Raw genomic sequence first — 17,273 nt, forward strand, 5'->3', positions numbered from 1 at the left:
GCTGGTGCTCAGTAGTGACTTATGGATGTTCCCAGGTGCTTCAAAGCCCTCAACCTGATGGATGTTACTCTATTAAACCCAAAATTTCCCATCTTCCCTCCTCTAAGCCACCAGAATAGACTGGAACAAAATTTTTTTTTTTTTTTTTGAGACCAAGTCTTGCTCTGCCACCCAGGCTGGAGTGCAGTGGCGCGATCTCGGCTCACTGCAACCTCTGCCTCTCAGGTTCAAGCCATTCTCCCACCTCAGCCTCCAGTAGCTGGGACTACAGGCATACACCACCACACCCAGCTTATTTTTAGTAGAGACAGGGTTTCACCATGTTGGCCAGGATGGTCTCGATCTCTTGACCTCGTGATCCGCCTGCCTCAGCCTCCCAAAGTGCTGGGATTACAGGCGTGAGCTACCACACCAGGCCAATTTTTTTTTTTTTTTTTTTTTTTAAAGACAAAGTCTTGTCACATGTGCAAACCAGTTCATGCAAATCTCCGTTTCAGTCTTTCTCCCTCAACCTCAAGCCCTGACACCAAGCAGGGCTGTTTTCCACTTGGCTTTTCCTCTGCCAAGAATTTCCCCACAGCACAAACAGAGGCGTGAAGCGAAGTAAACACGGGAAGCTCTGAAAACCCATTCATGGGCAGCTCAAAGGTGTCGAGACATCAGGGTGTGTGGCCGAGCTTTCCGCCATGGGGGCAGCGAGCCTCCACGAAGCCGAGGCGACTTGCTGACGGCCCCACTCCAGGTGACCAACCACATCTCGACCAGAGGAAGGAGAACACACAAAGAAAGACACTGTCTCTGCTGGAGGGCGATGGTCCAGTCAGTGCACCCTGGGCGAAGGGGCCAAGAAGCCGCAAGATGTGCGTCCCGAGAAAATGCACCGTGGTTATAAATACAGCAAAGAGTGTTTGGATGAAGCTGGTGTCTGAAAGTGGAGATGGTCCTGGCTAACCAGTAGCAGGTGGGCTTTTGCAGAGATAATCCAGGGCCCTTTTCACAGAGACCTAGGGCTGTAAGGAAGTCCCCCGAACCCCCAATAAATATCCAGGTTCTGCTTGTCTCTAAATCAGCTGGCTAAAGAAAACTTGGTCCAAACTGCATCAGTGGTGGGGGTGGGGGAACAGAGGAGAGAAAAGGGGATGAGAGAGAGACAGACAGACAGACAGACAGTCAGACAGACAGACAGAGACAGAGAGGGGAGTATCCCATCAAGGCAGCAGAGCAGCAGCAAAGAGGAGAGAGGAGAGAGGAGGGGAGACGGGAGGTTGTGGCCACATGCTGTGTAACACTTAGAGTTTCCTATGCACCCAGCACTATTCCAATTATTAACCATTTATTTCCCCCAACAATCCTAGATGTTACCATTTTACAGAGGAGAAGACTGAGGCACAGACAGGTTCAGTAACCTACCCATGGTCACACAGCTATTGAGTGGCCGAGCCACAAGAAGACACTCGCTCCATCAATGTTACTGTGGGCCAGTTGCCATCATGAGTGTAAGATGATTCCTCAGGGAGAAATGCTGATGTTCCCCTTCCCTGACACTTTCTCCAGATCAGCTTAGGGGTGCTTGAGTGCCTGGCCCGCCACCTCCCCCGCCAACCACCAAGCCAAAATGCTTGAGTGACACCCTCTGATTCTCCAGTATACTATGTCACCAATTAGGTGTTTCACGAGGGGCTTCCAAGAGGGAAGGACCTGTCTGTTCTCTTCCCTGCGGCTATGTCCTGACTCCCCAGCCCAGCACTTGAGTAATACATAAACCCACCCTCATTAAATAACTATAATCATATTCCCCCAGATTCCTTGGTCCCCCAAGTCTAGGGATGTGGCATTTTTGTCGGTAGCACGGCAGTGTCAAGCCACAGAGCCACGAGGCTGATGATGGGCCCTTGGTTTCCATTTCCCCCCCTCAAAAAAAGAGCAGAGAATAATTGCAGAGTGCCCCTCACCCCCATTCCAGCACCCTGGTCCAGGGGTCCTCAAATGGAGGTGATTCTGCCCACCAGGAGACACCTGGCAGTGTCTGGAGACATTTGTGTTTGCCATGCCTCCGGGGCGGCGCTCCTGGCATGGAGTGGGTGGAAGCCAGAGATGCTGCTCAGCACCCTCAGTGCCCAGGATGGCCCCACCCCAGAGAACAATCCAGCCCCAGTGTCTGCAGGACCCAGGTAGAGAAACCCCATCCCGGAATGAGAAGCCCCTCTCCTCCACCACATCAAAGCCAAGATGACAACATCTCTGAGTTTGACACAAGGTTAGGGAGAAGTCTCATTTTTCAAATGGCTGGCTGTAACACTAAAAAAAGGAAAATTAAAAATGTCTGAGGATCAGCCGGGCATGGTGCCTCATGCCTGTAATCCCAGCACTTTGGGAGGCCGAGGCGGGAGGATCACGAGGTCAAGAGATCGAGACTATCCTGGCCAACATGGTGAAACCCCGTCTCTACTAAAAATACAAAAAAAAAATTAGCTGGGCATGGTGGCGTGTGCCTGTAGTCCCAGCTACTCAGGAGGCTGAGGCAGGAGAATGGCTTGAACCTAGGAGGTGGAGGTTGCAGTGAGCCAAGATCGCACCACTGCACTCCAGCCTGGCAACAGAGCGAGACTCCATCTCAAGGGAAAAACAAAAACAAACAAAAAAAACCTCTTGAGTACCAACTGCAGTGGCTCCTGCCTGTAATCCCAGCAATTTGGGAGGCCGAGGCAGGAGAGTTGCTTGAGCCTGAGAGGTCAAGACCATCCCTGGCAACATAGTGAGACTCCATCTCTACAAAAAAAATATAAAAATTAGCCAGGCGCGATGGTGTACACCTGTGGTCCCAGCTACTCGGGAAGCTGAAGTGGGAGGATTGCTTGAGCCCAAGAGGCCAAGGCTACAGCAAGCCATGATCACGCCACTGCACGCCAGCCTGGGCAACAGAGCCAGACCCTGTTTCAAAAAAAAAAAAAAAAAAAAAATGCCTGAAGGAGGAGGTGAATCCTAGAAACAGCCCAATTTCATCTCCATACACCCCTACTCCAAACAGGTTTCCAAACTGCAAAAATGGCTGATAAAAAAATTCTTTAAGCTGATGTAAAAACCAATGCCCTACTCCCCCTGCCAATTTTGCTACTCTTGAGCAAGATCTCAGCAGCTACACTTGGATGCTGGAAATATGTGCCAGAGGAGACTTATGATGCTAATTTCCTTTAGTAAACAGTTCAAATCTTGTCTTGGACACCAATGAAATAAGAAAAGCTAGCCACAGGCTGTGTGGAATTCCTTCCTCTTAACACTAAGCATCAGGCATTCCATGACTTTTGCTCTTGGGATGGCAAACATGAATGTTTCTAGAACACTGAGTTTTCCAGCATATACCTTTTCCAGTTATTTTCACTAGGTTTGGTGTGAAAAATTAACGAATTCAGTATTTGTTGCTGGACAGTCCCTCTGGAACAAAGAACTGTGTGTTAAATACCAGCTGAATAATCAAGCAAACATTTGCATTCTTTTTTTTTTTTTTTAAAGACAGGGTCTGGCTCTGTTGCCTAGGCTGGAGTGCAATGGTGCGATCACAGCTCACTGCAGCCTCAACCTCCTGAGCTCAAGCAATCCTCTCACCTCAGCCTCTCAAGTAGCTGGGACTATAGGCATGCACTACCACACCCAGCTAATTTTTGTATTTTTTGTAGAGATGGGGTTTCACCAAGTTGCCCAGGCTGGTCTCAAACTCCTGGACTCAAGCGATCCGCTTACCTCAGTCTCCCCAAATGCTGCAAATACAGGCATGAGCCACTGCACCCGGTCAACATTTGCATTCTCGTTGAAAGATCACGTGCTTTTTCCAAAGCATGTGAGAGTTTGCATCAACTCCAACCAGCTTAGACCTAATGTGGGTCCTCCCCTTTCACCAAGAGGACCAGCGGCTATTGCAGATGCCCTTGCAAGTTACAAAACATGTTCTCCATCAAGCCACACAGGGTTATGGATCGGAAAGGCAGCCCACCCTGATGAAAACCACAGTTGCGGTACAGATTGTTTTGTTTTTGTTTTTGTTTTTCCAGAACACTGATATGTATCCTCAATGGTTAACATTGTGTCCTAAAAGGTGTTTTTCTGTTTCTTAACATACCAGAAACAAGATGGTCTGAGACCTCGACCTTCACACTAGGGTCATATTTCAACACAGAAACCAGGGTAGCATCGCCCAGAAAATAAAAAGCGGGGGGAGGTAAATCAGACTGTCCCAAATCTAGGGCCTCTCTCAGGGCACAAGAAACAGCCCCAGAGGGCCCCCATGGGTCCTGCTCCCTAAGGCCATTTGTCTCTGTTCACTGTGGTACAGGGTGGTTCTGAAACGCATCCTAACTTTAGTGATGACACAGGGTCCGGCAAGTATCCAGACCTATAGTCCACCAGACTTTCCATGAAGAGCTGCCCTAAAATGAATATCGACACTTGGCCAGAACCAACAAAATAACATTCCACTCTGCTTGAAAATTGAGGCGGGGGCTTAAAGGCTTATTTTAACAGCTTAACAGCTTAGCAAAATAAATCTGCTGTCATTATACACAGACAAATGTCGTTTATGTCTCTTGCATCTATGAAACAATCAAAATTTCATGATCACACCCCATTTACTCAGTGAGGCTAAAGACAGGAAGGTCAAGATTACTAACAATTATATAATTATCCTCTGCAGTAAAACAATTGAGGCATTCCACTCAAATCAGAAATGAGACTGGGCTGACCATATTCAGCTGCGTCACTGAACACTGTTCTGGAAGTTCCTGCCATAACAAGGTTAACAGCAGTAACTGGTCTAATTATTGGCAAAAGGCAACAAGTCATCATTATCTGCAGATGCTACAATTATAGAGTTGGAAAATTGAAGGGATCAATTGCAGAGCTTTTAGAACTAGTAAGCATTTAATAAGGTAGCAGTGAGTGAAGAAAACACAATCCCTGTCCCCTATTCTACAAAATAATCACTTTTAATACTTCAAAACATCTCCCTTATATTAGATGACAGACACATGGATAGATGGAGAGATGAATGGATACGTGGATGGGTGGATGAATGGGTGGGTGGAGGGATGGATGAATGAATAAGTGGATGTATGCGTGGGTGGATAGATGGATGAGAAGATTGGTGGGTGAGTGGTTGGAAGGGATGGAGGGACAGGTGTGTGGATTGTTGGGAGAGTAGATAGAAGGATGGATGGACGGATGGATGGATGAATGGATGGATGGATGTCTGGGTGGGTGGATGGATGGATGAATGGATGAGTGGATGTATGGAGGGATGGGTGATTGGATGAGTGGATGGATGGATGGGTGAGTGAATGGATGAATGGGTGAGTGGATGAATGGATGGGTGAGTGGATGAATGGTTGGAGGAATGGATGGATGGATGGATGGATGGATGGATGGGTGGATGGTGAATGGACTGGATGAATGGATGGATGGGCAGATGAACAAGTGGATGGAGGGAGGGATGGATGGATGGATGGATGGATCGATGGATGGGTAGATGTGCAAGGGAGTGATAGATATAAAGCCAGCAATCTAAGAACAATGCTTACAAGAAGTAGGCAAACTGTGTCTGAAGCAAAATCACAACACATTTCTAAGAACAGGAAAGAACCCTTGAGAAAATGGAGAGGAAATCCATGACATAGGAGAATACAAGTAAATACTGTCAAGGTGCTCCTTCTCTCCATCAATTTATGGACTTCACATACAATCAAACCCATAAAGGGCCTCTGGATCTGTGTTTTCCTTTTCCTTTGCTTCCCTTTTTCTTTCTTGGAACTTGGCTACAGTTTTTAAACTTTTGGAAGCATAAACAAAGCAAGGATGCTTTTGAAAAATGAAAAAGAAGAATTACTCTGGAGGATACATTTACAGTCTTTTTTTTTTTTTTTTTTTTTGAGACAGGGTCTTGCTCTATTGCCCAGGCTGGAGTGCAGTGGCACAATCATGGCTCTCTGCAGCCTCGAACTCCTGGAGTCAAGTGATGCTCCCACCTCAGCCTCCTAAGTACCTGGGACTACAAGTCAGTGCACCAGGCTCAGCTAATTTTTCTTTTTCTTTTTTTGTTTTTGTTTTTGTAAAGATGGGGTCTTGCTATGTTGTCCAGGCCGGTCTCAACTCCTGGCTTCAAGGAAGTCTTCTGTCTCAACCTCCCAAAACAACGGGTTACAGACATGAGTCACCGTATCCGGCTCAGAACTTTTATCCATGTTGTTCTCGGCCACATTCTCAGAGCCTAGCACAGCACCTGGCTCTTAGCAGATGGACAGAAGGCACAAGGCAATGAATGGGCAGCTTATGTAGGGAAGATGGATTTGAAGGTCATATAAGGAGTTAAAAGGGATGGGACTCAGTAATTGATCAGGTGTAGCAATGAGGGAGAGAAAGATTCCCAGCTCTAGACTGAGGTCAGGCTGTGAGCTCAGAGCAAAGGCTGCAGTTCATCTTGGTAGCAGCTGGATCACTTTGAGCACAGTGCTGACCTTTCTGTCAGCCTCAACTTCTCCCTCTGCAAATTAGGAATCCTAGCAGTGTCCACCTGGTGAGGTCACTGAGGCGATGACAGGATAAACCACACCAAGTGTCTAGCTCACAGCATGGTACTCCACCTTTCAGAAATATTACCTCGGCCAGGTGAGGTGCTTCACGCCTGTCATCCCAGCACTTTGGGAGGCCAAGGCAGGTGGATCACCTGAGGTCAGGAGTTCGAGACCAGCCTGGCCAACATGGCAAAACCCCATCTGTACTAAAAATACAAAAATTAGCCGGGTGTGGTGGTGGGCATCTTCAATCCCAGCTACTTGGGAGGCTGAGGCAGGGAGAATCGCTTGAATCTGAGAGGCGGAGATTGCAGTGGACTGAGATTGCACCACTGCACTCCAGCCTGGGTGACAGAGTGAGACTCCATCTCAAAAAAAAAAAAAAAAAATTAGCTCAAGGCCTCCTCTAGGAGAGATTAGGTCAGACTGTTCCTCCTGCAGCAAGGCCCTTCGCAGTGCGGAAAAACCTCTGAGGTCTGTGCAGAAGAGAGACTATCTAGGGACAGCGTTTTCAACAAAGCCAGTGCCAAGGAGGCACGTGTCTACAGCAGAGCTGTGGCCTTTAAAAGCCTCCAGCCTCCCCTCCTGGCGTGGACACAGGGAAGCCAACTCCCTTGGCCAGAGCCAGGAGCCAGGAGCCACACCAGCTCACTGATTTCCAGAAACTCACAATTGCCCGCTTACTCGGCACAGCCTGTGCGCCATGGAGGAAACTGGAAAGGAGGGATCTCCTTGGAACATTCTGGCAGCTCAGCAAAGAGAGGGGAAAAATTAGTTTCGGATCCTGAATTTGCATCTGCAAATGCTGTTTCCGTTCAAACTCTTTGTGTTGTCTTATTTTTTTTGTTGTTGTTGTTTTTTGTTTTTTGTTTTTTTTGAGATGGAGTCTCTCTCTTTCACCCAGGCTGGAGTGCAGTGGTGCGATCTCTGCTCTCTGCAACCTCCACCTCCCAGGTTCAAGTGATTCTCCTGCCTCAGCCTCCTGAGTAGCTGGGACTACAGGCGCGCACCAGCACTCCCAGCTAATTTTTGTATTTTTAGTAGAGACAGGGTTTCACCATGTTGGTCAGGCTGGTCTCGAACTGCTGACCACAACTTATCTGCCCACCTTGGCTTCCCATCGTGCTGGGATTACAGACCTGAGCCACGGCACCCGGCCCTGTGTTGTCTTGATAGAGTTTAAAGTCACTGGATGTTGGGGCTATATATCCACCAACAACAACCTGCATGCATCCTTTTACCCTCAAATTTTTGCTCTTTGAATCCTAACTGCTCCTGGCAGTAAACCCCATCTAGGACAACCTGTCAACATCCCTTAAACTTTTCTCTCTTTTTTTTTTTTTTTTTTAAATAATACAGACAGAGTCTCACTATGTTGCCCAGGCTATTCTCGAACTCCTGAGCTCAAGCAATTCTCCTACCTCAGCCTCCCGAAGTGCTGGGATTACAGGCATGAGCCACCACACTCAGCCAAACTTTTCAAACAATACTCTTTTTAAGCCATATCTCAGGCTCTCATATGCCCTACTTTTGCATGAAGCTATTTCTTTCTCTACCCGCTTCTTCAATAAAACCAAACTAAACAATAATAATCAACAATGGTGATAGTAATCATTGTAACACCTCATTCCCGGGGGTACTGGGAATTCACTGGAAAGGGCTGGGATGAGGCAATGTCCTCCATTTTGTTTTCAGTGGTGGTTACACAAGTGCATATAATTTCTGTCAAAATTCATTTAACTCAATGCTTAAGATCTGTGCATTTTATTTTATTTTATTTATTTTGAGACAGAGTCTCCTTCTGTCACCCCAGCTGGAGTACAATGGCCTGATCTTGGCTCACTGCAACCTCCGCCTCCTGGATTTAAGCGATTCTCCTGCCTCAGCCTCCTGAGTAGCTGGGATTACAGGAACGCACCATCACGTCCGGCTAATTTTTGTGTTTTTAGTAGTTGGCCAGGCTGGTCTCAAATTCCTGACCTCAAGTGATCCGCCTGCCTCAGCGTGTCAAAGTGTTGGGATTACAGGCGTGAGCCACTGCATCCTGGCCATGTGCATTTTATTGTATGTTAAATATTTCAGTTGTTGGCCGGGCCCGGCCCGGTGGCTCGCGCCTGTAATCCCAGCACTTTGGGAGGCTGAGGTGGGTGGATCACGAGGTCAGGAGATCGAGACCATCCTGGTTAACAAGATGAAACCCTGTCTCTACTAAAAGTACAAAAAATTAGCCAGGCGTGGTGGCAGGCACCTGTAGTCCCAGCTACTTGGGAGGCTGAGGCAGGAGAATGGCGTGAACCTGGGAGGCGGAGCTTGCAGTGAGCCGAGATCCCACCACTGCACTCCAGCCTGGGCAACAGTGCAAGACTCCCTCTCCAAAAAAAAAAAATTTCAGTTGCTAAACTTAATCAAAGAAATAACAGCAGCTACAATAGGATCACAATGTATAACTGCAATATAACTACAATACTAGCAACAATGTAACTTGTTAAACATAACCAAAGGAATAACAGCAGCTACAATAGGTCACAATGTACAGCTGCAATATAACTACAATACTAGCAACAATGTAACTACCACGCTTATCATTCCCATATCCTCTTCTCTGATCCTCCCAACAAGCTTGTGATACATTTTGGGTTTGGTTTTGGTGTTGATTTTTTGAGACAGTCTCCCTCTGTCACCCAGGCTAAAGTGCAGTGGCGCCATCTCGGCTCACTGCAACCTCCGCTTCCTGGGTTCAAGTGATTCTCCTGCCTCAGCCTCCTGAGTAGCTGGGATTACAGGCACCAGCCACCACGCCTGGCTAATTTTTGTATTTTTAGTAGAGATGGGGTTTCACCATGTTGGCCAGGCTGGTCTTGAACTCCTGACCTCAGGTGATCCACCCGCCTCGGCTTCCCAAAGTGCTGGGATTACAGGCGTGAGCCACCACGCCCCGCCTGTGATATCTTTTGGTTCCCATTTTACAAAAGAGGAAACAGAGATCCCAGAGAACTCCAGTGAACTTGCCCAGGGCCCCACGGCTACTGACGGGTAAAGCCTGGTTCCAAACCATAGTACTACGCTGTGTGTCCTGGCATGTGCTAGGTAGGGGGAGAAAGAAATGAAACATGACTGCAACTTTTCAGAAACTTCTACAAGCAAGCCCTGACCCCAAGTGCTGGGAACCACCCTATCAATGAAAAAAACCCCACACACTGCCCACTCTGCTGTCCTGCTACACTGCACATCCTATGCCTTACACCAAGGAGGGCCAATCCCTGCAACACTGGGTCACCCAGGAAAGCTAAACATCTTTTGTTTTTTCTTTTTCTTTTTTTTTTTTTTTTGAGACGGAGTCTCGCTCTGTTGCCCAGGCTGGAGTGCAGTGGCGCGATCTCGGCTCACTGCAAGTTCGGCCCCCCGGGTTCACGCCATTCTCCTGCCTCAGCCTCCCAAGTAGCTGGGACTACAGGCGCCTGCCACCACGCCCAGCTAATTTTTTTGTATTTTTAGTAGAGGCAGGGGTTTCACCGTGTCGGCCAGGATGGTCTCGATCTCCTGACCTCGTGCTCCACCCGCCTCGGCCTCCCAAAGTGCTGGGATTACAGGCCTGAGCCACTGTGCCCGGCCGTCTTTTGTTTTTTCTAAGAGGTGGGGGTCTCCCTCTGTTGCCCAGGCTGGAGTGTAGTGGCACGATCATAGCTCACTGCAGCCTCGACCTCCTAGGCTCAAGCAATCCTCCCACCACAGCCTCCTGAGTAGCTGCGACTGTAGGTGCACGCCACCAATAATTTGTTAATTATTATTATTTTGTAGAGACAGGGGTCTCACTATATCGCCCAGGCTGGGCTCAAACTCCTAGGCTCAAGCTGTCTCCCTGCCTCACCCTCCCAAAGTGCTGGGATTACAGGTGTGAGCCACAGCTCCTGGCCTCTCCCAACTATTGAAAGATCTATTTATTCTGGCTCATAACAAAGTTCTCTAGTAATACAAAGCTACAGGGTATAAATGTGTGTGTGTATGTGTAATGTTTTATTCCTAACAAAACAAATATGGACAACTATTTATTTTTAATATGGTTTAAGTTCAACTGCTTTCTTCTTCCTTAAGCTGAGCTATAATTTTCTGGCTCTAAATGAGTGCTTACTACGTGCTAACTGTTGTACGTGCAGTCTCTCGGTTAAGCCTCATAGTAACTCCATGAGGAAGCTTGGATTCTTATTTTACCTTTTGCAGGTGAGAAAACAGAGGCCCAAAATGGATACACAACCTGTTTCTGGGTTGTCGTCAAGGTTCAAATTTATCTGAGTGCTTAATCACCACTATAAAGTGCTTCCATGAAAGTGGTTGCCAACTTGTTTGGTGTTTAATCTTTACTTTTGATAATCTGTTATTGGTGGACACAACTCTATTGACGGAAACTTTTATTTATTTTTTTTTTTTTTTTGAGACGAAGTCACATTCTGTTGCCCAGGCTGGAGTGGTGCAGTGGTGCAATCTCGGCTCACTGCAACCTCCACCTCCCAGGTTCAAGTGATTCTCCTGCCTCAGCCTCCCTAGTAGCTGGGACCACAGGTGCACTACGGTGTCCAGCTAATTTTTTTTATTTTTAGTAGAGATGGGGTTTCAATATGTTGGGCAGGCTGGTCTCAAACTCCTGACCTCAAGTGATAATCCGCCCACCTCAGGCTCCCAAAGTGCTGGGATTACAGGCATGAGTCACTGCATCTGGCCCCTATTATTATTTTAAATGGAAACGGGGTCTCGCTTTGTTGCCCAGGCTGGAGCACAGTGGTGCAATCACAGCTCACTTCAGCCTGGAACTCCCTGGCTCAAGCAATCTTCCCGCCTCAGCCTCCCGAGTAGCTGGGACTACAGGCTCATGCCACTACACCCAACTAATTTTTAAATTTTTTGTAGAGATGGGGGTCTCGCCATGTTGCCCAGGCTGGTCTTGAACTCCTGGGCTCAAGTAATCCTCCCACCTCCGCTTCCCAACGTGCTGGGATTACAAGTGTGAGCCACACTGCCAGACCAAGATGATTTAAAGTATACAGGAGGATGTATGTAGGCTATGTACAAACACTACGCCATTTTATTTCAGGGACTGGATCCCCAGGGGGGTTTTGGAATTATTGAGGATACCAAGACACAAGTGTACAATCTATCCAGGAGAAAATGAAAATGGGAGAATCGACAATTCCGAGTATCAGGATCTAAGGAGGAGATTTCAAAACACTGCTTTTCATATCCTCCCATCATGAAAACAAGGGTTTTTCAAAAATCCCTTCTTAAAAATATTTCTGGGCCGGGCGCGGTGGCTCACGCCTGTAATCCCAACAATTTGGGAGGCCGAGGCGGGTGGATCATGAGGTCAGGAGATCAACACCATCCTGACTAACATGATGAAACCCCATCTGTACGAAAAATACAAAAAGTTAGCCGGGCGTGGTGGGGGGCGCCTGTAGTCCCAGCTACTCAGGAGGCTGAGGCAGGAGAATGGCGTGAACACGGGAGGCAGAGCTTGCAGTGAGCTGAGATCACGTCACTGCACTCCAGACTGGGCAACAGAGAAAGACTCCGTCTCAAAAAAATAACAATAATAATAATAAAAAAAAGTATTTCTGGAAATAGACTTTTCACAGATGGTTGTGAGGGCCAGTATTCAATCATCACTTGCAATCAGTCAGCCCTGACTTCTCCTTTGGCACTTATTTGCTTAACTACAAACTCAGTCAACTGTCTAAAAGCAAGGCAAGTTTCAACCTGCAGCTCGTCCACCCTTTGAGAACCCCAAGAAGATCATTAGACCACTGCTATGCTCTCCCCTCTCCAAACACAGTCACGAACTCCCTACATTCTTACTCCTTGTGTTTGAAGATGAATAACCATCCTAAAATTATTGCTCTCAACTCTCTCACAGGAAAGAAAATTTCCAGGACTCTAGAAAATAAGATTCTGCAAATGTCCATGTGTCTGGCGCTAGAGCTTACGGAAGATTTTCAGAGCCACGGTGTGGAACTAATTAAATTAATTACAACAACCTGTGAAAAATCAGCTGCTTTTCAAAGATACTGTTAAGAAAGCAAAAGGGGCCAGGCACTGCAGCTCTCGCCTGTAATCCCAACACTTTGGAAGGATGGGGAGGGAGGATTGCTTGAGATCCCAGGGGTTCAAGACCAGCCTGGGCAAGGTAGTGAGACCCCCATCTCTACAAAAATAAAATTAGCTGGGTGTGGTGGTGTGTGCTTGCAATCCAAGCTACTCAGGAGGCCGAGGTGGGAGGATTACTTGAGCCCAGGAGTTCAGGGCTGCAGTGAACTCCAGCCTGGACAACAGAGTGAGAGCCTGTCTCTAAAAATTATAATAACAATAATAATAATAAAGATTGACAATAAATATTAAGTGCTGCTAAGGATGTGGAGCAATTAGAACTCTCATACATTGCTGGTGGAAATATAACAGACTCCAACCACTTAGGAAAACAATCTGGCCTTTCCTTTTTTTTTTAAGACAGAGTCTTGCTCTGTTGCCCAGGCTGGAATGCAGTGGTGCAATCTCAGCTCACTGCAACCTCCACCTGCTGGGTTCAAGCAATTCTCCCACCGTAGCTGGGATTATAGGTGCCCACCACCACACCTGGCTAATTTTTGTATTTTGAGTAGAGATGGGGTTTCACCATGTTGGCCAGGCTGGTCTCGAACTCCTGACCTCAAGTGATCCACCCGCCTCAGCCTCCCAAAGTGCTAGGATTACAGGCATGAGCCACCGCGCCTGGCCTGCCCATTCCTTATACACACTTCTACTACACAACTCATCCATTCTGCTCCAGGGTATAACCTCAAGAGATATGAAGGCATTGGTCTGCATAAAAGACTCCTACACAATTGTGTATAACAGGTTTATGCAGGTTTATGCATAATAGCCAAAAGTTTAAAACAACCCAAATGTCTCTCAACAGCTAAAATGGTGAAACTAAATGTTGTCTCTCCACACAATGGAATGCTACTGAACAACACAAAAGAAATACGCTATTGATAAATGCAAAACCATGGATGAATCTCAAACATTACACCAAAGAAAAGATGCCAGACCTTGGCCAGGCACCGTGGCTCACGCCTCTAATCCCAGCACTTTATAAATTACTCAGTCTCACTCTTATCCTAAGTGAAGTAAATCAGGAACGGAAAACCAAACATCTATGTTTTCACTCATAAGTGGGAGCTAACCTATGAGGATGCGAAGTCTTAAGAATGATACAAGGCCTGGCGCGGTGGCTCACGCGTGTAATCTCAACACTTTGGGAGGCCGAGGCGGGCGGATCATGAAGTCAGGAGATCGAGACCATCCTGGCTAACACGGTGAAACCCCGTCTCTACTAAAAATACAAAAAAAATTAGCCAGGCATGGTGGCAGGCGCCTGTAGTCCCAGCTACTCGGGAGGCTGAGGCAGGAGAATGGCATGAACCCAGGAGACAGAGCTTGTAGTGAGCTGAGATTGCGCCACTGCACTCCAGCCTGGGTGACAGCGTGAGACTCTGTCTCAAAAAAAAAAATGATACAATAGACTTTGGGGACTCAGGGGGAAAGGATAGGAAGTGAGTGAGGGATAAAAGACTACAAACTGGGTTCAGTGTATACTGCTCGGGTGATGGGTCCACCAAAATCTTACAAATCACCACTAAATAATTTACTCATATAACCAAATACCACCTGTGCCCAAAAAACCTATGGAAATAAAACAAACAAAAAAAAAACAGGCCAGGTGCGGTGGCTCACGCCTGTAATCCATCACATTAGGAGGCCAAGGCAGGTGGATCACGAGGTCAGGAGTTCGAGACCAGCCTGGCCAATATGGTGAAACCCCATCTCTATTAAAACTACAAAAATTAGCCGGGTGCGGTGGCAGGAGCCTATAATCCCAGCTACTCGGGAGGCTGAGGCAGAAGAATCGCTTGAACTGGGGAGGTGGAGGTTGCAGTGAGCAGAGATCGTGCCACTGCACTCCAACCTGGGCAACAGAGGGAGACTCTGTCTCAAAAAAAAAAAAAAAAATAGGCCGGGTGCGGTGGCTCATGCCTGTAATCCCAGCTCTTTGGGAGGCTGAGGCGGGTGGATCACAAGGTCAGGAGATCGAGACCATCCTGGCTAGCACGGTGAAATCCCATCTCTGTTAAAAAATACAAAAAATTAGCCATGCATGGTGGCTGGCGCCTGCAGTCCCAGCTGCTCGGGAGGCTGAGGCAGGAGAATGGCGTAAACCCGGGAGGTGGAGCTTGCAGTGAGCCAAGATGGCGCCACTGGACTCCAGCCTGGGTGACAGAGCGAGACTCTGTCTCAAAAAAATAAATAAATAAAAATAAAATAAAATAAAATAAATTTTTAAAAATTTAAAAAAATCCAGTCTCAGATAGTTCTTTATAGCAATGTGAGAATGAACTAATATCCTTTCATCCCAAAATCAAAATGTTCAGTTATGTACAAAACCAGGAAGAAAAAGGCAAAAAAAGAGAGGGGGAGGTTTCCCTCCATCTTGGGCATGTTTTTATACTCATTCATTTCCCAGAGGAAGGATGGAAAGAAAATCCTCCTAGAAAAGACTTGACCTGGCCAAGCAAGCCCTGAAATCGTTTGAAGAGACCATGATTGAATGTAGAATCACAAAGTAAATCCATAACTGTTTCCCTCCCACACTAAGGAAGTTCTCCATCTCTCAAAATCCAAAAGCAAATGAAATAATAGAGGAAAAAAAAAAAGCACCAAGTTCCTGGACAAATGCCACATTCCACATCAACACAGAAAACGTCCACAGGCAGAAGATGGAATTTCCATTGATGCAACAGAAAATGGAAAAAGAGGCCAGGCTCAGTGGTTCACGCCTGTAATCTCAGTACTTTGAGAGGCTGAGGTGCGTAGATCACTTGAGGTCATGAGTTCGAGACCAGCCTGGCCAACATGGTGAAACCCCATCTCTACTAAAAAATACAAAAATTAGCCGGGCGTGGTGGCATGCACCTGTTATTCCAACTACCCGAGAGGCTGAGGCAGGAGAATCACTTGAACCTGGGAGGTGGAGGTTGCAATGAGCTGAGATCGTGCCATTGCACTCCAGCCTGGGCAACAGAGTGCTCCATCTCAAAAAAAAAAAAAAAAAAAAAAAGGAAAGGGAAAGTGAACCAAAAAGTGAACGCAGCCATGAGTCTCATCTCTCATCTCAGCCTTCAAAGAAGCACAAGGGTACAGGCTGGAGAATTTTTGTATTGTCCTCCATTCCCTCCATGTTCTTCATAGGAACAGAGGCTCCCATGGGCTAAGTCCCTCAATGGGTCCCATGCTTGAATCAGGAAGGGGTGGGCTTCCACTATGTGTCCCCAAAACTTGGGCAGCCACAAACAGATATTTGTAGACCCGTGTTTTTCCCAGCATTATTTACAATGGCCAGAAGGCAAAAACAACCCAAATGTCCATCAACAGAAGAATTCTCAAAAACAAAAAAAAAAGTTAAGATGGTCAATTTTATGATGCATGTCCTATTACTACAAAAAAAAATTAAATAAAGACTTAAAGAAGAGCAACTGAAGATATCCAAACATCAGCATCTCAAAGAGATTTAAAAAGATGGATGCTTATTGGTCTAACTGGGTTTCTATCTGGCCACAACTTCAAGTGAGAAAAACAAAGCAAAGCACACATTGAAATGCTGGGTAAAGAAATGCAATGACAGCAGCAAAGCATTTCCGACACTTCAATCCCTTGTGCACCTCTTTGTGATGTTGCCAATGCAGAGTCCCTGAGGGAAAAAGACCCAGCACCCCTCCCCCACCCCAAAACAGCTCCCAGGGAAAGAGGAGGAAGAGGTAGGAAGACATGGCTAAGAAGCATACAGAGAGATTCCCAGTCTTACCATGAATCAGGGAGATGCAAAAGAAAACCATAGGATACCAATTTCCATGCACTGGAATTAATATAATTTTCCTGCAGCCTTGCCCACATTTGACATATACCTTAATGCACCACTGGTGAAACTGTATGCTGTTACAGCCACCTTGGAGACCATTTGGGGAGTATATACTAGATCTAAAAATGCACATACCCCATTCCCAGTCACTTCAATTCTGAACATCAATCCTAGAAAACCGTTCACAAATGGGTAGGAGGAGATGGACACCAAGATGTTCATTGCAGCATTGTTTATAAAAGAAACAAACCGGAAACAATCTCAATGCCTCCCACTAGGGGAGCTGGTGAGTAGCATGTGGCTTATTCATACAAGATACTATGTAGCACTTAAATGAATGAGCTAGCACTACTGAATCAAGAGGCATAAACTTAAAGAACATATTGGCTGAGAGAAAAAAAAGCATTTGGCTTAAGAACTCATGCAGCAGGTGTAGAAATTTGAATCACAATCACAAAAATATCATATGTGTGCATGGTGAGGGAGATCACAGAGTTGTTTTTTGTTTTTTTTTGAGATGGAGTCTTGCTCTGTTGCCCAGGCTGGAGTGCAGTGGCACGATCTCGGCTCACTGCAAGCTCTTGCGGAGTATTTTAAAGACTAGATACATTACAGTAGGACCAGCCACGTGTGGCCAGTCAGAACTGAAATGTGCTTTACGTGCAAAATACACAACGGCTTCCTAAGGGATAGTACTGCTTAGCTTCCCAATATATGCAGATATTTAGAATACTCAAAAGTGTATTACAATATAAATGGCAGTGTTTAACACCAGT

At 46.6% G+C, this 17,273-nt stretch overlaps 2 protein-coding genes across 5 annotated transcripts in view; both read right to left on the reverse strand.

The window, feature by feature from the left end:
• The window catches only part of INSR (insulin receptor), a 180,969-nt gene that overhangs the window by 110,771 nt on the left and 52,925 nt on the right, over positions 1 to 17,273 (reverse strand). The gene's annotated exons all lie outside the window — the stretch shown is intronic.
• On the reverse strand, positions 431 to 2,285 carry LOC100452176 (uncharacterized). Its single transcript, XM_009252685.3, is given in 3 exon segments — positions 431 to 750; positions 753 to 1,245; positions 1,247 to 2,285. Coding segments are annotated over 3 exon segments (699 nt in total). The 5' UTR covers positions 1,334 to 2,285; the 3' UTR covers positions 431 to 631.

This window comes from Pongo abelii, chromosome 20 (genome assembly GCF_028885655.2).
Source record: "Pongo abelii isolate AG06213 chromosome 20, NHGRI_mPonAbe1-v2.0_pri, whole genome shotgun sequence".
Lineage (NCBI taxonomy): Eukaryota > Metazoa > Chordata > Mammalia > Primates > Hominidae > Pongo > Pongo abelii.